The sequence below is a fragment of the Schistocerca americana genome, chromosome 4, assembly GCF_021461395.2.
Source record: "Schistocerca americana isolate TAMUIC-IGC-003095 chromosome 4, iqSchAmer2.1, whole genome shotgun sequence".
NCBI classification, from domain to species: domain Eukaryota; kingdom Metazoa; phylum Arthropoda; class Insecta; order Orthoptera; family Acrididae; genus Schistocerca; species Schistocerca americana.
The window spans coordinates 686,852,778-686,869,507 of NC_060122.1; the positions used below are offsets into that span (position 1 = coordinate 686,852,778).

At 36.7% G+C, this 16,730-nt stretch overlaps 1 protein-coding gene across 2 annotated transcripts in view; it reads left to right on the plus strand.

Annotated features, from left to right (window-relative positions):
* LOC124612615 (UDP-glycosyltransferase UGT5-like) overlaps positions 1-16,314 on the plus strand; it is a 327,618-nt gene extending 311,304 nt beyond the window's left edge. For both annotated transcript variants that reach the window (XM_047140907.1, XM_047140909.1), the window contains 2 exons: positions 4,921-5,140; positions 15,590-16,314. In XM_047140907.1, the coding sequence (XP_046996863.1) occupies positions 4,921-5,140; positions 15,590-15,872 (503 nt within the window). In that variant the 3' untranslated portion in view covers positions 15,873-16,314. The remainder of the gene's footprint in view (positions 1-4,920; positions 5,141-15,589) is intronic.
* Positions 16,315-16,730: the final 416 nt, after the last annotated feature.

Sequence of the window (16,730 nt, forward strand, 5' to 3'; positions counted from 1 at the left end):
CATCATCCTTCCTTAAAAGGAGATAAAGATGCCTCCATTTTTTGTGAATTAACTGTGCTACTATTGCTTAAAAGTCCTTCGTTCGTACAGTTACTTACTGGGTATAAATGACGTTTTCCAAGTGGCATTACTAATAAAAATATTACCACTCCAAAAAGGCAATAAGAAAGGAAATTAGAGTAAATTAACCTAACTGATTGCTGCACACATGTTATAAACTTCAGTGAACATTTAATTTTTAATGTCAAGGGTGAATTGCGGCCACTTTGGGAGAACATTATGTTCAATCGAGGGTTTAAAGTTCTGTATAGACAATGCTGTCAGCAATTCACATTCTAAAACAGTTATATAAAACACATAATATTTAGTATTAGAAATAGAAAACTGTACTCACGATATGGATGCACCAAAATTCAAAACCTTTTATTCTCTTCTTATCTGTTCTTCTGTCTAAACTGTTTATCATTTATGTTTTACTTCCATAAATGGAAGTCAATACCTTCAGAAAAGACTTCGTAAAACTTTAATCTGGATTCAGTGTTAACAAATTTGTTTTCTTCACAAGCACTTTTCAAGCAACTAATTATGGCTGAAATAAAATGTAGAGCGAGACTTATCCCCGGCTATAGTAAGCAGGTTCAGATGGATGTAGGTTGCAGTAGCTGTGTGAGGATGAAGAGACTTGTACAGGACAAACTAGTGTCTAGATTTGGATCAGACCAGTGTTTCAGCTGAAGACAGTGATTGTTTTTCTTCATCGGGTAATTTGAAGCTTACTATAGGTATGCCTGTGTGTAAATATGGAATCAGAGGATCACTAGATAATTACCAATTGCAGTAGTTTGTGAAGTAATAACAAAAACCAAACTAAAAATTCCAGGAACAATTACCTTATATTCCAGGCCCAATATGGGTTTCACAATAACCTCCTCATAAAGTTGTGCTAGATATTGCACTGCCTGTGTTATGGGGCTCTGAACAAAAACAACATGCATTTACCACAGTGGTTGATTAAATGAAGACCTTTGATACAGAGTCACATAACAATATTGCAAATATTGTTGAAGTAAAACCAAATAATAATATGTGAAGAAAATAAGAAATCAAGCTTTCTAAATGTCATAACTGGAGTCGGCTATCTCAAGAATTCATTCTGTTTATTATTATTATTATTATTATTATTTGTTTGTGCTTATTATTTTTGGTTATTGATGATAAAAATGATCCACTTAACTTCTTTACATGTCAAAGTAGTCATGAGTGGTACATGCTGATACCACATTTATCACCTACCATAGTACAAAACTCCATAATTCACTCAAAGAATGTATGATGGAAAAGGCATAATTGACATCAGGTAAATTGGTTAACTTCAAAAGTAATAAAACTGAGATTATGTGCATCAGTTGAAGATTGTTTTGGCAGACTCTATAACAGTATTGGGTCTCCATTTTGACACCAAACAAAAGAGAACACCTTTGAACCTGAGATTGGTGCAAATATCGAAAACCTCTTTGTAAAATGATAAATATTGTAGAATATTACAGATGTCATGAATTTTTCATTCATAATGTACGGAATATTCTACCAAGAACCAATGGAACAATCCATTAATGAAACTGAATATTCTCATGGGTAGGATGTGCAACAAATTACCTATCTCAAACAATGGACAATCCAGGTCAGAATTATGACAATATTATGAAAAGGATAGACTGAATGTCTGTGTTATTACGAATAATGCCAGCCACTCTGCTATATAAAGTGTTTGTATTTTATATCATTCACAATGAGCCCATTTCGGCATATTGCCAGGCACTCTGTAAATAACAAAAATTATGAATATATCTGTGTGTGTGTGTGTGTGTGTGTGTGTGTGTGTGTTTTGTCCCATTCTGTTGAAGGGCATTTGAATCAAAGCTTGAACGCTTACTTGTTTGACAGTCTGTTTGTTGTGTCTATCTGTGACTCAGCATGTCCACCATATGTTGAGTAGTAAATTATTACATATGGTTTACTTCATCAGCAAACTGAAAATCTGGAAAACATTTACTTTTTGTGGGGGATCTTTGGGAAACAACTACACCGATATGGTCCTCCAGTGTTAGATGTTAGTAGTGAAAGATGCAGATGGAAGAAACACACGCACACACACACACACACACACACACACACACACACACACACACACACACACACAGGCAAGCACACCTCACACACCCATGGCTGCCAGCTCCAGCATCTCAGACCAGAATTATAAAGAGTGGTCAATGGTCAGCTTTTGTTGAAATGTGGAAATATTCAAGTAACACAGTCAAGACCTTACACAATGACCTAACAAAAATTTGGATAACTGAATAATACCCCAAGCACTGTGCCAGGGCTCTCATCTGTCCACTTTGCATAGTTAGTTAGTTAGTTAGTTAGTTTCATGTGCCATGGATCACATGAGCAGCTAAATGGCAGTCCATTTCATTCCACACACAAATCAACAGATCCCTGTTTATTGAATTGATAGCTCCAGTCCGATTTCTTAGCTCTTCAAGGGTAACTGCCATAGATGAGACAAAGACTCTGTCTATGATGTACCCCTACAGAAAAAAAAATCACAAGGTGTGAGCTCTGGTGGCCTGGGAGGCCAAAAGCAATGAACAAGATCTCATTGTCACCTCTTCCAATCAAACATTGTGGGGTGGTATTGTTAACACAACACTACACATAAGGGTAAAAGTTAGGTGGGGCACCTTCGTGCATAAAAATGAAATCATTGGAATCTTCATGAAATTGAGGAAACAGCCAGTTGTCAGAAGGTCCACAGTTCCCTCAAAAAAAAAAAAAAAAAAAAAAAAGGAAGGTCCATAAACTTTGTCAACAGAAACAGCACAAAAGTCACTCAGTTTTGGTGAGTCTCTTTCATGTACGACAATGATGCCAGGATTTTGTGATCTCCAAATTCTTGTGTTATGGCAGTTTACATTACCTGATAGATGAAATGTCGATTTGTCCAAAAAGATTAGTTTATCGGAAAAAGTGTCCACTGCCATATCCTGGAGAACTGAAATGAAAAATTATACTCTTATGGTCACTTGCAATGCTTCATATGCAGGCATTGTTCCAGAACACGCCACACCATTGTTTGAGGAAATTGAAGCTCCTGGTTTGTCAATCTTGTAGACTTATGAGGGCTCCGTCTGAACACATCTCAGATACACTTTCATACATTTTCATCAGATGTGCATCCTTTTATACATCCAACCAACTTCTTAGAATTTTGTACACTGGTCATAAATTTGCTTGTGCAGAGGTACCTTCTTGCTGAATGATCGACAGAATGCACATTGTACTTCAACAACTGAGTAACTTCATATAAATTCCATCACACAGAATGATTTTTCTTATTTTATAGTTGCAATGTTGCTAAAAAGAAACAACAGTGCAGTGCAGTTGTGTCAAAACTTTGAACCTTTCTCCATCCAGTGACATGTGCAATGTGTTCCTACCTTTTATAGTTTGTCTGCAATAAACAACTGAAATCTGTTCTTTCTTCATGAATCACACAGTAGATAATCTTACATCTTAGAGACCTCTTCTAATATTTTGAAATTCTTACACTAAGTTGTCAGTACTGTTACTCCTCAGGTATAGTCTGTCATAGTAAAAATCAGTTTTAATGTAAATATGATTCTACCACCAAAATGCTAGATAAAAATAGTTTTTGTGGAGGCTTTTCCTCCTTGTCTAAGATCCAGAGTGGGGTTCTATATTCCGGAGCAAAAGTCATCCACAAAAATCTGTTGAGAAAATTATGAAGGCCTGGAGATACAAAAGAAAAATGAAAACTTTTTCATGTTCGCTCATGAGTATTTAAATTTAAGGGCTGAAAATTCTTTTCAGATGAATGTATTAAGCTAGCAGTTGGAGATAAATAGTATCCATTTAAGGATGCTAATGAAGTAAAGGATGTTACATTTTTTTCTTTCCCTTCAAATTAATGTTTTCCTGTTAATTGCATTATGCAGAATTAAGCTTGTGTAACCACAAATGGTTTCTACATCTACATCTACATACGTACTCCGCAATCCACCATGTGGTGCGTGGCGGAGGGTATCTCGTACCACAACTAGAATTTTCTCTCCCTATTCCACTCCCAAATAGAACGAAGGAAAAATGAGTGCCTATATGCCTCTGTACGAGCCCTAATCTCTCTTATCTTATATTTGTGGTCTTTCTGTGAAATATAAGTTGGTGGTAGTAAAATTTTACTGCAGTCAGCCTCAAATGCAGGTTCTCTACATTTCCTCAGTAGCGATTCACGAAAAGAACGCCTCCTTTCCTCCAGAGTCTCCCACCCAGATTCCTGAAGCATTTCCGTAACACTCACGTGATGATGAAACCTACCAGTAACAAATCTAGCAGCCCGCCTCTGAATTGCTTCTATGTCCTCCCTCAATATGACCTGATAGGGATCCCAAATGCTCAAGCAGTACTCAAGAATAGGTCATTTTAGTGTTTTGTAAGCGGTCTCCTTTACAGATGAACCACATCTTCCCAAAATTCTACCAATGAACCGAAGACGACTATCCGCCTTTGTAACAGTTCTGTGATATTTTGGAACTGCATTTATAATAGTTGCATTATGTTGTTAATGTATGTCTTAATTTTTTCCATAGAATATGTTGAATGCATTACAAATTTAAACAGAGATCAAAAATCATATAAATATTGACACAAATCAATCACATAAATGGTATGCCTTTACCAACATATTCGCTAAGAAAATTCTGAAAATATCTCATTGAGTATGTCAATAAAGGAAGTTGTCAACAGATATTTCCTAACTGTCTTGCCATTATTCTTCCTGTAATGGTGTGCAGTTAATATTATTATTAAGTGCCTAAAACAAACACATAAATGTTGCAGGTCACCCTTCTGTGAAAGTGTTTATTGGCCATGGAGGTCTTCTGGGAACTATAGAGGCAGTTTATTTTGGTGTTCCCATATTAGGTACTCCAATCTTTGGTGATCAGAAAGTTAACATGCATAGTTTGACTGATGCTGGTATGGCCATAAAACTCGACTATGCTGACATCACAAAAGAGTCTTTACTGCACTCTCTCAGAGAGCTGATTTATAATTCAAGGTAAGATGTGATACATTGTAGTCTATATTTTTAGGAATTTAGAAATGAAGTAAAAGTACAAGCAATCTGTAAAAATAAGTGAGAGGTACTAAAGGCATAAGGTGCAGTATGTTGGTAAACACTGAGAACAAATACAGTAAACCAAAAAATCCCCCAGGGGATTCCAGTCTTTGGAGTACGTGGACAGCAATTGTGGGGCCCAGAGCCGAGTCTGGCATTGCTTCCACTTAGTTGTGCCAGACTCCTTCTATCTTCAGTCATAGCAGCTCCCTTGGTAAACTCATTTTATTCAACCCCAGTGATATTAAGTTTTGAGGCCAAAGTGTGCCTTTGTTTCTAGCCCCATTCACAGTTTCATAGCATCATTTTTCATCTCTCATCCCCACCTTTTTGCACAACACTCAGAGCTGTAATTCAAGGTTTCAGCCTCATCTCAAGGACATTCCTTAGAGAGTTGACCATGGAAAATCTTTTAGAAGATTATGACTGATCAGTGCGTTTAAAAATCCAGCAGCCCCCCCCCCCCTCCCCCGCCCAGCAGAACCCCCCTGCCCCAGCAGAAACCCCCCCCCCCCCCCTGCTTCCCAACCCCCAACCACACACACAGGGGAATACCAGGAAAATGAGACAATACAATTTGGAAACTGATTCCTAATAAATCACAAAATCATTGTCTCTATTACAGAATTTAAATCTCAACTGCCCAGGCTTGCAACATTAACTCTGGAATCTTGAAATTGGACATACACAATTATCACTGTACATGCTCTCATCAGTAAGAAAACTAACACTCTAAAGGATAGAGGAGAAACACTCAAATTCTGGGATCTACAGGGTCAAACCTTAATCAACATTTCTCCATCAAACATTAAAATTCTCCCTGGTGACTTCAATGTGCAAGTAGGACAGAAAGAACAGACCAAGATGTCATTGGAAAATGGCTAGTTCATAAACAAACTGACAAAAATGGTCAAAGATTGCTTGAAATCCACATGGACCTCTAAATTTATCTAAAAATCAATAAGCTTTAAAAGGAAACCTCGTAAATTAAAAACCTGGAAACACCCTAAATTCAGAAAGGGCGAATGACAGCTCAACCAGTTTTGCCTGGATAAATTTCACTGTTGTGAAATTCACAATATTAAAGCCCTAAGGGCAATAGACAGAGGACCTGATCACTACCTCATAAAGATCAATACAAAATTAACACCTGGAGTGGAAAAAGCTCAAAATAACAATATGTGGAAATCTGATCAAACCAAATGAATAAAGATATGGAGTACAACAGGAAGCCTGGGGAGTGTCTACAAATACCAAATCACTGATGGTAGAAGAATCAGCTCCAATAAATCCTAGGAAGAAATATGATTGTTGGAATGAAGAATGTGATCAGGTGGTACAAAAATGACACCAAGCTTGAATAGGCCATAGAGCACAAAAGTTAGAAGAATCAGATTTAGATCTAATATAACAAAGGAATTCTCACATAAAATCATCAGACAAACAAAACGTAAACATCTTAAAAACACCCTACAAATTATGGACAAAAATTTCAAGAAAAAGCAGTTGTGAGATTATTACAAAACTTTTGGCAAATATCTTAAAAAATGTGAACCCCTAACACTAATGATGAGAAAGAAATCAGGACAGTTAGTGCACAGAACCAAGAAGATGCAGAGATCCTTAAAGAGATGTACAACAAACTTTTAAATTTTGATGTTCCACTGGAAACTTCTAAAGTAAGTATGGACACACAAATTTAACCACTCCTTATCTAATAGATCCTACAGCCATTGATGAGGCAGAACTCACAATCAGAGAACTAAAAAATTATAATGCAGTACTAATTGGTGCATAAAGCTGGAAAAACACAGAAAAATCTGCAATCATAAACGTCCACCTACATCTAGTCCAAATGTGGATCATTTAGTCAAAATGTGGATCAGAAAGAAAGTTCCAGAACACTGGATCACAAAAATAATTCATCCATAATTTTAAAAAAGGAGATAAAGCCCAACCACATAATTAAAGGGAAGTAACCCTTCTGGACTGCACATACAAAATGTTTCCCATATAATTTACAAGAAAATAAAAAATGCTCTGAAATCAGATCTTGGAGAATGCCAGGAGGATTTTGCCCATATGAAAGCTGCCCAGACCATATTCTCAGTCTGAAACCAATAACTGAAAATTACAAGTACCGGAATAAACAGTTCTTAATTTTGTTCATAGATTTCAGAAAGTATATGATATTATCCATATATCCACACTTCTAAAAATTCTCAGATCATATGATCTTCATCCCAGATTAATAGAAATCAACAAACTATGTTAAATGAAAACAAACTCTAAGGTAAAGCACAGGAAAAAATTTTTGGAAGCTTTCACTATAAAAACCGGACTATGACAAGGTAATGGACTATCCCAAGTGCTTTCCAGTATAGCCCTCGATTAAATCATCAACATTTGACAAAAAGGAAACCCGTCCAAAATCAAAACTAGCAAATTCCTCAATAAGAATAACACACAGTAGAGCTGTAGATATTATAGCTGAATTTAGAAAATTATGATCAGATGGAATGATACAATATTGGGGGGTCTGGGAGAAGCAAACAGTACAACCATCAAAGAAAAATCAAACGTGGAAAGATTTAAGTGATACTAAGTGGCCAGTAACATTAATAACAGTAAAAAAACAATGACATTAGATAGCAGATGAGAATGAGGGAAGTACTAACTTTACAATCGTGAAGCTGCACTCAGCTGGGATGAGTTGTGATTTTCGCTGAGGGGGGGGGGGGGGGGGGGGGGTAGTAGTGACATGGAAGAGGCAAGCGGTGGTGGGGATTTGAGAGGGAGAAGAAGAACAGGAACAGCAGGTGAGAAGTCTAACTGGAATCCTTGTTTCCAGAACATGCAGTTAATGCGTTATATTTTAACACTGCCTCTGACACCCTATGGCATTTAGCTGTTACACATAGCACCAGCTTTTCTGGTCATAACTGTCCCACCAATACATTCTGTGTGACCATAAGCCTTCTAGTCTTTGCATCACATCTTATAGTATTGCTCAAATGTAAGGGATCTATATGAAATAGAGAATATTGAAAGTATTCAAAGGAGGGCAACACATGTGATTACAGGTTTGTTTGACTCATGAAATAGCAGCACAGAAAAGTTAAAAAACCTGAATTAACAGAGACTTGATGACAGACAATAACTATATGTCTAAAACTGGTTTCAAAGTTTCAAAAAGAAATATTTATAGAAGATCCTAGAAATATTTACTACATCTACATCTGTACTCCACAACTCACAGTGAAGTGCCTGGCAAGGGATATGTCCCATTGTGCAAGTTTTTAGGGTTTTTCTGCCATTCCATTCACATATGGAGCATGGGATAAATGAGTGTTTAATTTCCTTCAAGTGTGTGTAAAGTAATCCAGTCTTATCCTCATGGTCCTTATGAGGAGCAACACATAGGGAGCAGCAGTATACTTCTAGAGCCATCATTTGAAGCCAGTTGTTGAAATTTCATAAGTAAACTTTCTAGTGAGAGCTGATGTCTGTCTCAAAGAGTCTTTGTGACTCTCCCATGGGTCAGACAAACTTGTGACTGATATGTGATATGAGGCTTTCCCAGCGAATGTGCTGTATCCAAGGTTCTCGGGTGTCCAGCCAGATCCGATCGTCGAAGTTCCATGATATTTCAGCAAATAACCATTCTGCCATCATCAGGTGGTGCTGATGACGGCGGAACGGTTATTCACCGAAATATGGTGGAACTTCGATGATTGGATCCGGCTGGACACCCAAGAACCTTGGATACAAACTTGTGACTATTTATGCTGCCTGTCTCTGTATATGTGCAATATACCCTGTTAGTTTTATTCAGTATGGGACTTGCACACTTGAGCAATGATCTAGCATGAGTAGCACAAGTGATTTGTAAGCAATTCTATTCCTAGAATGATTGCATTTCCTTAATATTCTACCAACAAACTGAAGTCTACCAGCTGCTTTACCTACAATGGAGCATATGTGATCATTCCATTTTATATTGCTAGAAATTGTTACATCCTGGTATTTGTATGAGTTGGCTCATCCTATGGTAATGCAGTAATAGGATACTACATTTTTACATTTTGTGGAGTGCATAGTTTTGCATTCATATCGTGTTAATAACTCAGCATGTAGGAAAGTCAGACAAATCTTTGGTGAAATTAAAAGCAAAAGTGATAACATTAAGAGGGTGATCAGGATTACTCTGTTAATTGCAGAGGAGAGAGCAAATAGGTGGAAAGAATACATTGAAGGCCTCTATGAAGGGAAGACTTGTCTGATGACCTGATAGAAGAAGAAACAGGCATTGATGTAGAAGAGACAGGGGATCAAGTACTAGAAACAGACTTTAAAACAAATTTGGGAGATTAATTATCAAAAAAGGCTGAAAGGATAGATAACATTACATCCAAATTTCTTAAATCATTGGGGGAAGTGGCAAAAAAATGGCTATGAATGTTGGTGTATAGAGTCTATGAGGCTGGTGATATACCATCTGGCTTTTGGAAAAAGTCATCCACATGATTTGGAAGATTGCAAGAGCCAATAAGTGTGAGAATTATTGCACAATCAGCTTAACAGCTCATGAATCTAAATGCTGACAAGATTGGTATAGAGAAGAATAGAAAAGAAAATTGAGAATCTGTTAAATGATGATCAGTTTGACTTTAGGAAAGGTAAAGGCTCCAGAGAGGCAGTTCTGACATTGTGGTTGGTAATGGACTAAAGAAAAATCAAGAAATATTCATAGGATTTGTGATCTTTGAAAAAGTATTCAACCATGTCAAATGGTGCAAGATGTTCAAAATCCATAGAAAAATAGGGTAAACTATAGGGAAAGATGTGCAATATACAATATGTACAAGAACCAAGGACGAACAATAAGAGCACAAGACCAAAAAGAAGTGCACAGATTCAAAAGGATACAAGGCATGGATGTAGTTTTTCTCCCCTACTGTTCAAGCTCTACATTGTAGAGCAATGACAGAAATAAAAGTTCAAGAGTGAAATTAAAAGTCAAGGTGAAAGGATATCAAAAGGATATCAATGATAAGATTCACTGGTGACACTGCTATAAGGATATCAATGATAAGATTCACTGGTGACGCTGCTATTCTCAGTGAAAGTGAAGAAGAATTAAGGAACTATTGAATGGAAAGAACAGTCTTATGAGTACAGATTAAGGACTGAGAGCAAATTGAAGAAAGACAAAGGTCATGAGAAGTAGCAAAAATGAAAACAGTGAGAAACTTAACATCATAATTGGTGCTCATGGAATAGATGAAGTTAAGGAATTCTTCTGCCTAGGCAGCAAAATATCCCATGACAGACAGAGCAAGAGGACATAAGATGGAGACTAGCACTGGCAAAAGGGGCATTTCTGGTCAAGAGAAATCTACTAGGATCAAATATAGACCTTAATTTGAGGAAGAAATTTCTGATTATATACTTTTGGAGCACAACATTGTATGATAGTGAGATATGGGCTGTGGGGAAACTGCAACAGGAGAGAATTAAAGCATTTGAGATGTGGTGCTACAGACAGATGTTGAAAATTAGGTAGATTGATAAGGTAAGGAATGAGGAGGTATTCTGTAGAATCTACAAGGAAGGAATATGTGGAAAACACTAACAAGAAGAAGGGACAGGATGATAGGACATCTGTTAAGACATCAAGGATTAACTTCCATGACGCTAGAGGGAGCTGTATGGGGTAAAAACTGTAGAGGAAGACAGAGACTGGAATACATCCAGCAAATAATTGATGACATAGGTTGCAAGTGCTGCTACGAGATAAAAAGATTAGCACTGGAGAGGAGTCCATGGCAGGCTGCATCAAACCAGTCAGAAGACTGATCACTTTTTTCTTTTTTCTTTTTTTTTTCTTTTAAGTGAACTTTGAAATCTTATCAAGATCTGACTGAATATTTCTGCAACTTCTTGCAGAAAGTGTATATTAGGTAACTGCACCATCTTTGAAAAGTCTGAAATATTTATTAATGTTATGTGCAAGGTCATTAACGTATAATGTGAACAACAGATGTACCAACATGCTTCCCTGGGGCACACCTGAAGTCATTTTTACATCTGTTGATGACTGCCCACTAAGGTAACCTGCTACATCCTATGTATTAAAAAGAAAAAAATCTTCAGTCCTGTCACAAATTTTGCTTGACACCCCATATGATCATACTTTTGATAATAAGCATAGACAAGGTTCTGAGTCAAATTCTTTTCAGAAATTGAGAAATACTGCACCTACATGACTTCCTTCATCCAAGGCTTGCTTTCAGTATGACCTTTGAGAAAAATGAGAGCTGAGTTTCACATGAGCGGCATTTTCAGGATCCATGTTGGTTGGCATGCAGGATGTCATTGTGTTAAAGATGCCTAGTTATATTTGAATTCTGAGTTTGTACTAATATTTTATAGCAACAAGATGTTCATGATACTGGATGACAGTTTTGTGGATTATTTTGATTATTATTCTTGTAGACATGTGTGACATGTGCTTTCATTCAGTTTCTGGCCACAGTTTCTAACTCTACTGCATATTCAGTATAAAATGTGATAGATATTTCATCAGGTCCTGGGGCTTAGTTTGGTTTTAACTATTTCAGCTGTTCATTGAGGTCACTAATTAAAACTTATTTCACTCATCTTTCCATTGGTAAAAATATTAAATTGGGGCAATCCTCATGAGTTTTTCTTTGTAAAGGAACGTCTGAAAATGGTGTTAAGCATCTCTGCATTTTCTCTGCTGTCACCAGTTTCAGTATCTGTTACACATATGAATGATTTGGTCACTGACTTCGGAGCCACTAACAGCCTTCATGTGTGACTAGACTTTTTTTGGGTTTTGTGAAAGATCATTAAACAGTATTCTGCTATAGTAGTCATTCATGGCTTATTATATTGCTCTCTTGACATCTAAGCACATTTCATTCAGCACCTCTCTGTCTATAGCCCCTTGTTTTGTTTTACATTTATTATGCAGTACTCTCTGTTTCTTTATAAGTTTCTTTACACTGACTTTATACCATGGGGGGTGGGGGGTAACCTCCCATCATGAACTGTTCTACTGGATACGTATATATACAGTGAATGGTCAATTATATTTTTAAACTTGAGCCATTGTTTCTCTATATGCTCCTGTCCTGAGCTAAAAATATCTCATTGAGATGTGACACTACTACTTCTTTCTCTAGTTTACTAAACATGTAACTCTTTCTACAGGTTTTAGTTGTCCTTTGTACATCAGTAATCATTTCTTTCTGCAACTGCCTCATGTTCACTGATATCACTTTTGCTGTGAGCATCTTCAGAGAGGTCAGGTCTATTTGTTGCCATTAGGCCTAATACATTTTCATCATGAGAGGAGTTCCATACTCTTTGTCCACTTAGTTTTCAGAGAGGGCATTTAGTAATGTTTCAGAGGATGTCTTGTCATGTCCACCACTAACAAAATTATAACTAACCCAATTAATTGTTTGATGTTTCAAGTCTCCTCTGATTATTCCAGTATGATTGGAGAACTTATGTACAAGTGACCTGAGATTTCCTCTAAAGTTGTCAGTTACACCAGGATGTGAGTCTGGTGGTTGTTAGAGGGATTCAACTACAATTTTATGCTGACACTTGATATGAGGCTTGACCAATCAATCCCACATGCAGCTTCAATTTTTATCTCTGTGGACTTGAGCTTGTTATGTAGAGTGACAAATAAACCACATCATTTCCCATTAGATTACCCTTTCACCATACACTTAAGTCTTTCACGAAAATCTCACTGCTTTCAACTTCAGGCTTTAATCAGTTTTCTGTACCTTATATTGTTTGTGATTCACTGATTTTCAGGAATGCTTCAAACTCTGGCTCTTTGTTGCAGATGCTTGGGCTGTTGACCGTTAAGATTTTAATACTCTCGCCTGTGGGATGGCATGTTTTTGGATCTTACACTTATACTTCCAGGCCTACTACAGCTATTGTTGTCTGTACTGGATGGAGAGTTACCTAATCAAGGGGGAAAAAAACCTTGTACACTCCCCACATACACAGTCAGCTACCTGCATAGCAGTTCTGCAGTGTAGTGCACACTTGACAATTTAACAGAATCCTACAATTCTCAGCCCTATGACATAAGTGTAGGAAGTCACAACCTAGCTTGTCACAGAATCTTTGCAGTCTCTCAATGCAGAACAAGAATGCCACAATCTGTTTTAGGTACAGTGATGCAGATTTTTAGCTTTGTTCAGACTTCATGAGTAAGGCTAGTATTCTCAACCTTCTCCGCCAGTCACTGGAATGATCAAAGTATGACCTCATGTTCCAGATGACAGGCATCATTTTTTCAAATATGTGCCACAATTTGCAGTTAGTTACACCCTGTTCCCTCAATGGCAGCTGGAATAGCCTCTTCAACATATTGAATAATGCCGAGAGGCACACACACTGGGGGCACATGGTGCTCCTTCCCATACTCTGCTACCATTTCCTTAAGGGCTACCACTATTCACCATATGTTTGAACTGCAATGATTAATAGACTCTTGTCCTTTGTGTTCACCTCACCTTGACACATGACACAGCACATTCCGAAAGGGGTGAAATAAGTCTCAATTGTTCAGTTTTGGTTTCAGTGCAAAACAGCACCTTAAACTTGTTGGTTGGGGGATGGATGTAAAAACCTGAGTTCTCCATAATCCTTATCTCCCCTGTACAGGATACCCAGACCTAACATTGCAGCAGCACTTCCAGTCAAGTCTATGGGTAGTGACAGAGACTGTATTTCCTGTAGAAAAGACAGTACCCACAGGACAGCACGGAACTTGAGATACCCTGGTATCTCTGGTACATGACTCATGGTAACCCTCCCAACACACCCATTCCCAGCCCCTTCCGATCCCTTGAGTGCAATATTTTACAGAACAGAAAATGGATAACTTTAAACTAAGCTTGTCAATTCTCTTTTAATTTGAGCTTGATATGCTACAAGTGTTAACAGTATCTATATAGGACTGAAGCAATTTACAGACAAACCTAGAATTTCATTTCTTTGAAATGTCTTTCAGGTTATGTTTGGATTCGACAGTAGCATTAATTTGTGATGAATACAGACAATATACAATCATGTTAGTTGTTTGCAGTAACTGCAAATCACAAATGCTAATTTACTATGAAATAGGTTTGCACAATACTAATCACTTAGACAAAGATTCTCAAAAACATACATTTGCAAACATCTGAAAACAACACTCCTAACTCTTGAAAATTCTCAAAATGTACATTTACTCATGTTGATGTACTCTGAAATTTGGGGTGAACCACTCTTTCAACAAGTATGCTACTGCTAAAACTGTATAAAGCACACATGTTAATTACAGCTGATGCTGTAGCACAGAATATGTTTTTCACAGCACACACTGTAAGAAAACTATATATATGAAGTTTTTGAGGCAATTTTACCTCCTACATTTGGTGTTACTCAGACCAAAGAATATATCAGAAGTCGGCTTATATATGTAAATATATGTAACTAAACATGAAAATTACTTGGATTTTGGACTAAGGTGATTTCATGTTGCATTAAACACTTATATCTCACAGAAATGATATGGAATGTGGAGCAAAAGCATGTCATCTGCTTGGGGCAGGTAACAATGCAATATCCTTCTGGCTCCTGTGTATCTTTCCATAGGAACTGAGAAGTCAAGATTACACTAATTACAGTACACACAGGAGCATCCAAGCATATTTTCTTCCTGCACTCCATACACAATTCGAGTGGCAAAATCTAACATGTAATACAAGACAGGTATCCTCTGTCATGAACTTCATTGAAACTTACAGAGTATGTATGTAGATATAAATGTAAAAATTGATGATGATGAAATGTAGATTTCTATTCTTCCTCTCTTTCTCTCAATCTTTAGCCTCTAACTTTCATCTGTATTATTTTCTCAGAGTCTTAGCAATAACTGCCATAGCCTCTATTTATCAAAACTGAGAATTATTGACTGAAACTGTGGCCAAGGAACGATTCCGATCATCTTATAGTGATTAATGCTGATAAAGATTTTACTATGGATAAAATATAAGTTGATTAAAATTTGTGACTTGTGTGGTAAAGCCTTATTTGTACCAAAACATAATGACATCAAATTACAACCATTCATTAGACTTTTTTGCCTCAACATGAGTTTAAGGAATGTGATGGTTCTGTCAAAGCTAAATATTAAAGTATTGACTAAACATATTGAAATTTTACACACAATATACCACTCTGAACACTTGTTGGCATTCATCTTAATCTGTTTGGAACTACGTACTCTTTTTCCTTCGGAGTATGAATCGAAAATAGTGATACGGATTTTCATTTTTTAAACAGTTACAGAGAAAACGCAAAGCTCAGATCTGAGTTATTCAGAGATCGCCCACAATCACCATTAGAGACTGCTGTACACTGGACTGAGTACATTATTAGGCACAAAGGAGCATCTCACATGCGATCAGCAGCTGCTGACTTGAACTTCATTCAGTACCTATTGCTGGACGTGATTTTTGTTGTTGCTATGGGCTTGTTGACTATTGCAGTTGTGGTAGGCTTCATTCTGAAGAAAATAATAAAGAAAGTACAAATTTTTTTGATTCTGAGAAAGAAACTTCAGTGACAATAGTGACTTTTTGTTGCACAAACAGACCACTCTCTCCATGACAGGTAATGCAAAATATGCTGTTTACCAAATAGCATTGTTCCTATGTTTGTAACCTATTCAGTATTATAAGGGTTTTATAGTATATTTTAGTTTGTGTGTGAATGAAGATTATGTGACTGGAATTTTTTGTCTTATAACTCTTTTTGTAACTGTTTTGTGTTTTTCTGTTCATTTCTTCTTATGTAATATATTTATTGAATTCTTTTTCTGTGTCATATTTTATGATCATGTACATAAATGAGAAATTTTAATAACAGTGAAATATATGTACAATTTGATGTGGAAAGATAAATTTTTGTAATTACTAATTTCACTAATGTATTTTTATATTAATATTTTTGATTTCTATAAGTCATCTCTGTAGTCAGTTACCCACAAATAAAAAGCTTTACAAGTTCCCAACTTATTTTGTTGCCCTCCTCCCCAACCACGAAATCTATCCATGCTCTCCAAGAAGACTTTCAGTGTGTGGCTCATGGGAATCTATTACCATCAACAAATATTGACTTTTTTCTGGTTGCTACCAACTTATGAAAGCAGGAAAAACCTTCTTTAATGAATCTAATGGTCTTATGTCAATAAACAAGGCTATTTAAAGCTAAGCTGCATGCAGCAACTCTGAAACTGTAGAATAATATTTAAGCTATGTGAAGATGCCAGTATGATTACTGTACAAAATTTAGCTTTCACATTTGGAGCATAAATCAATTAATGCAACATCACACTTTGTTAATGCAGGAAAAGATCTAGAATAACCCTGAGACCATCTGGTTGGGAGTGTTTTGTCAGTCGAAATTTTTAAGTTAGCACTGA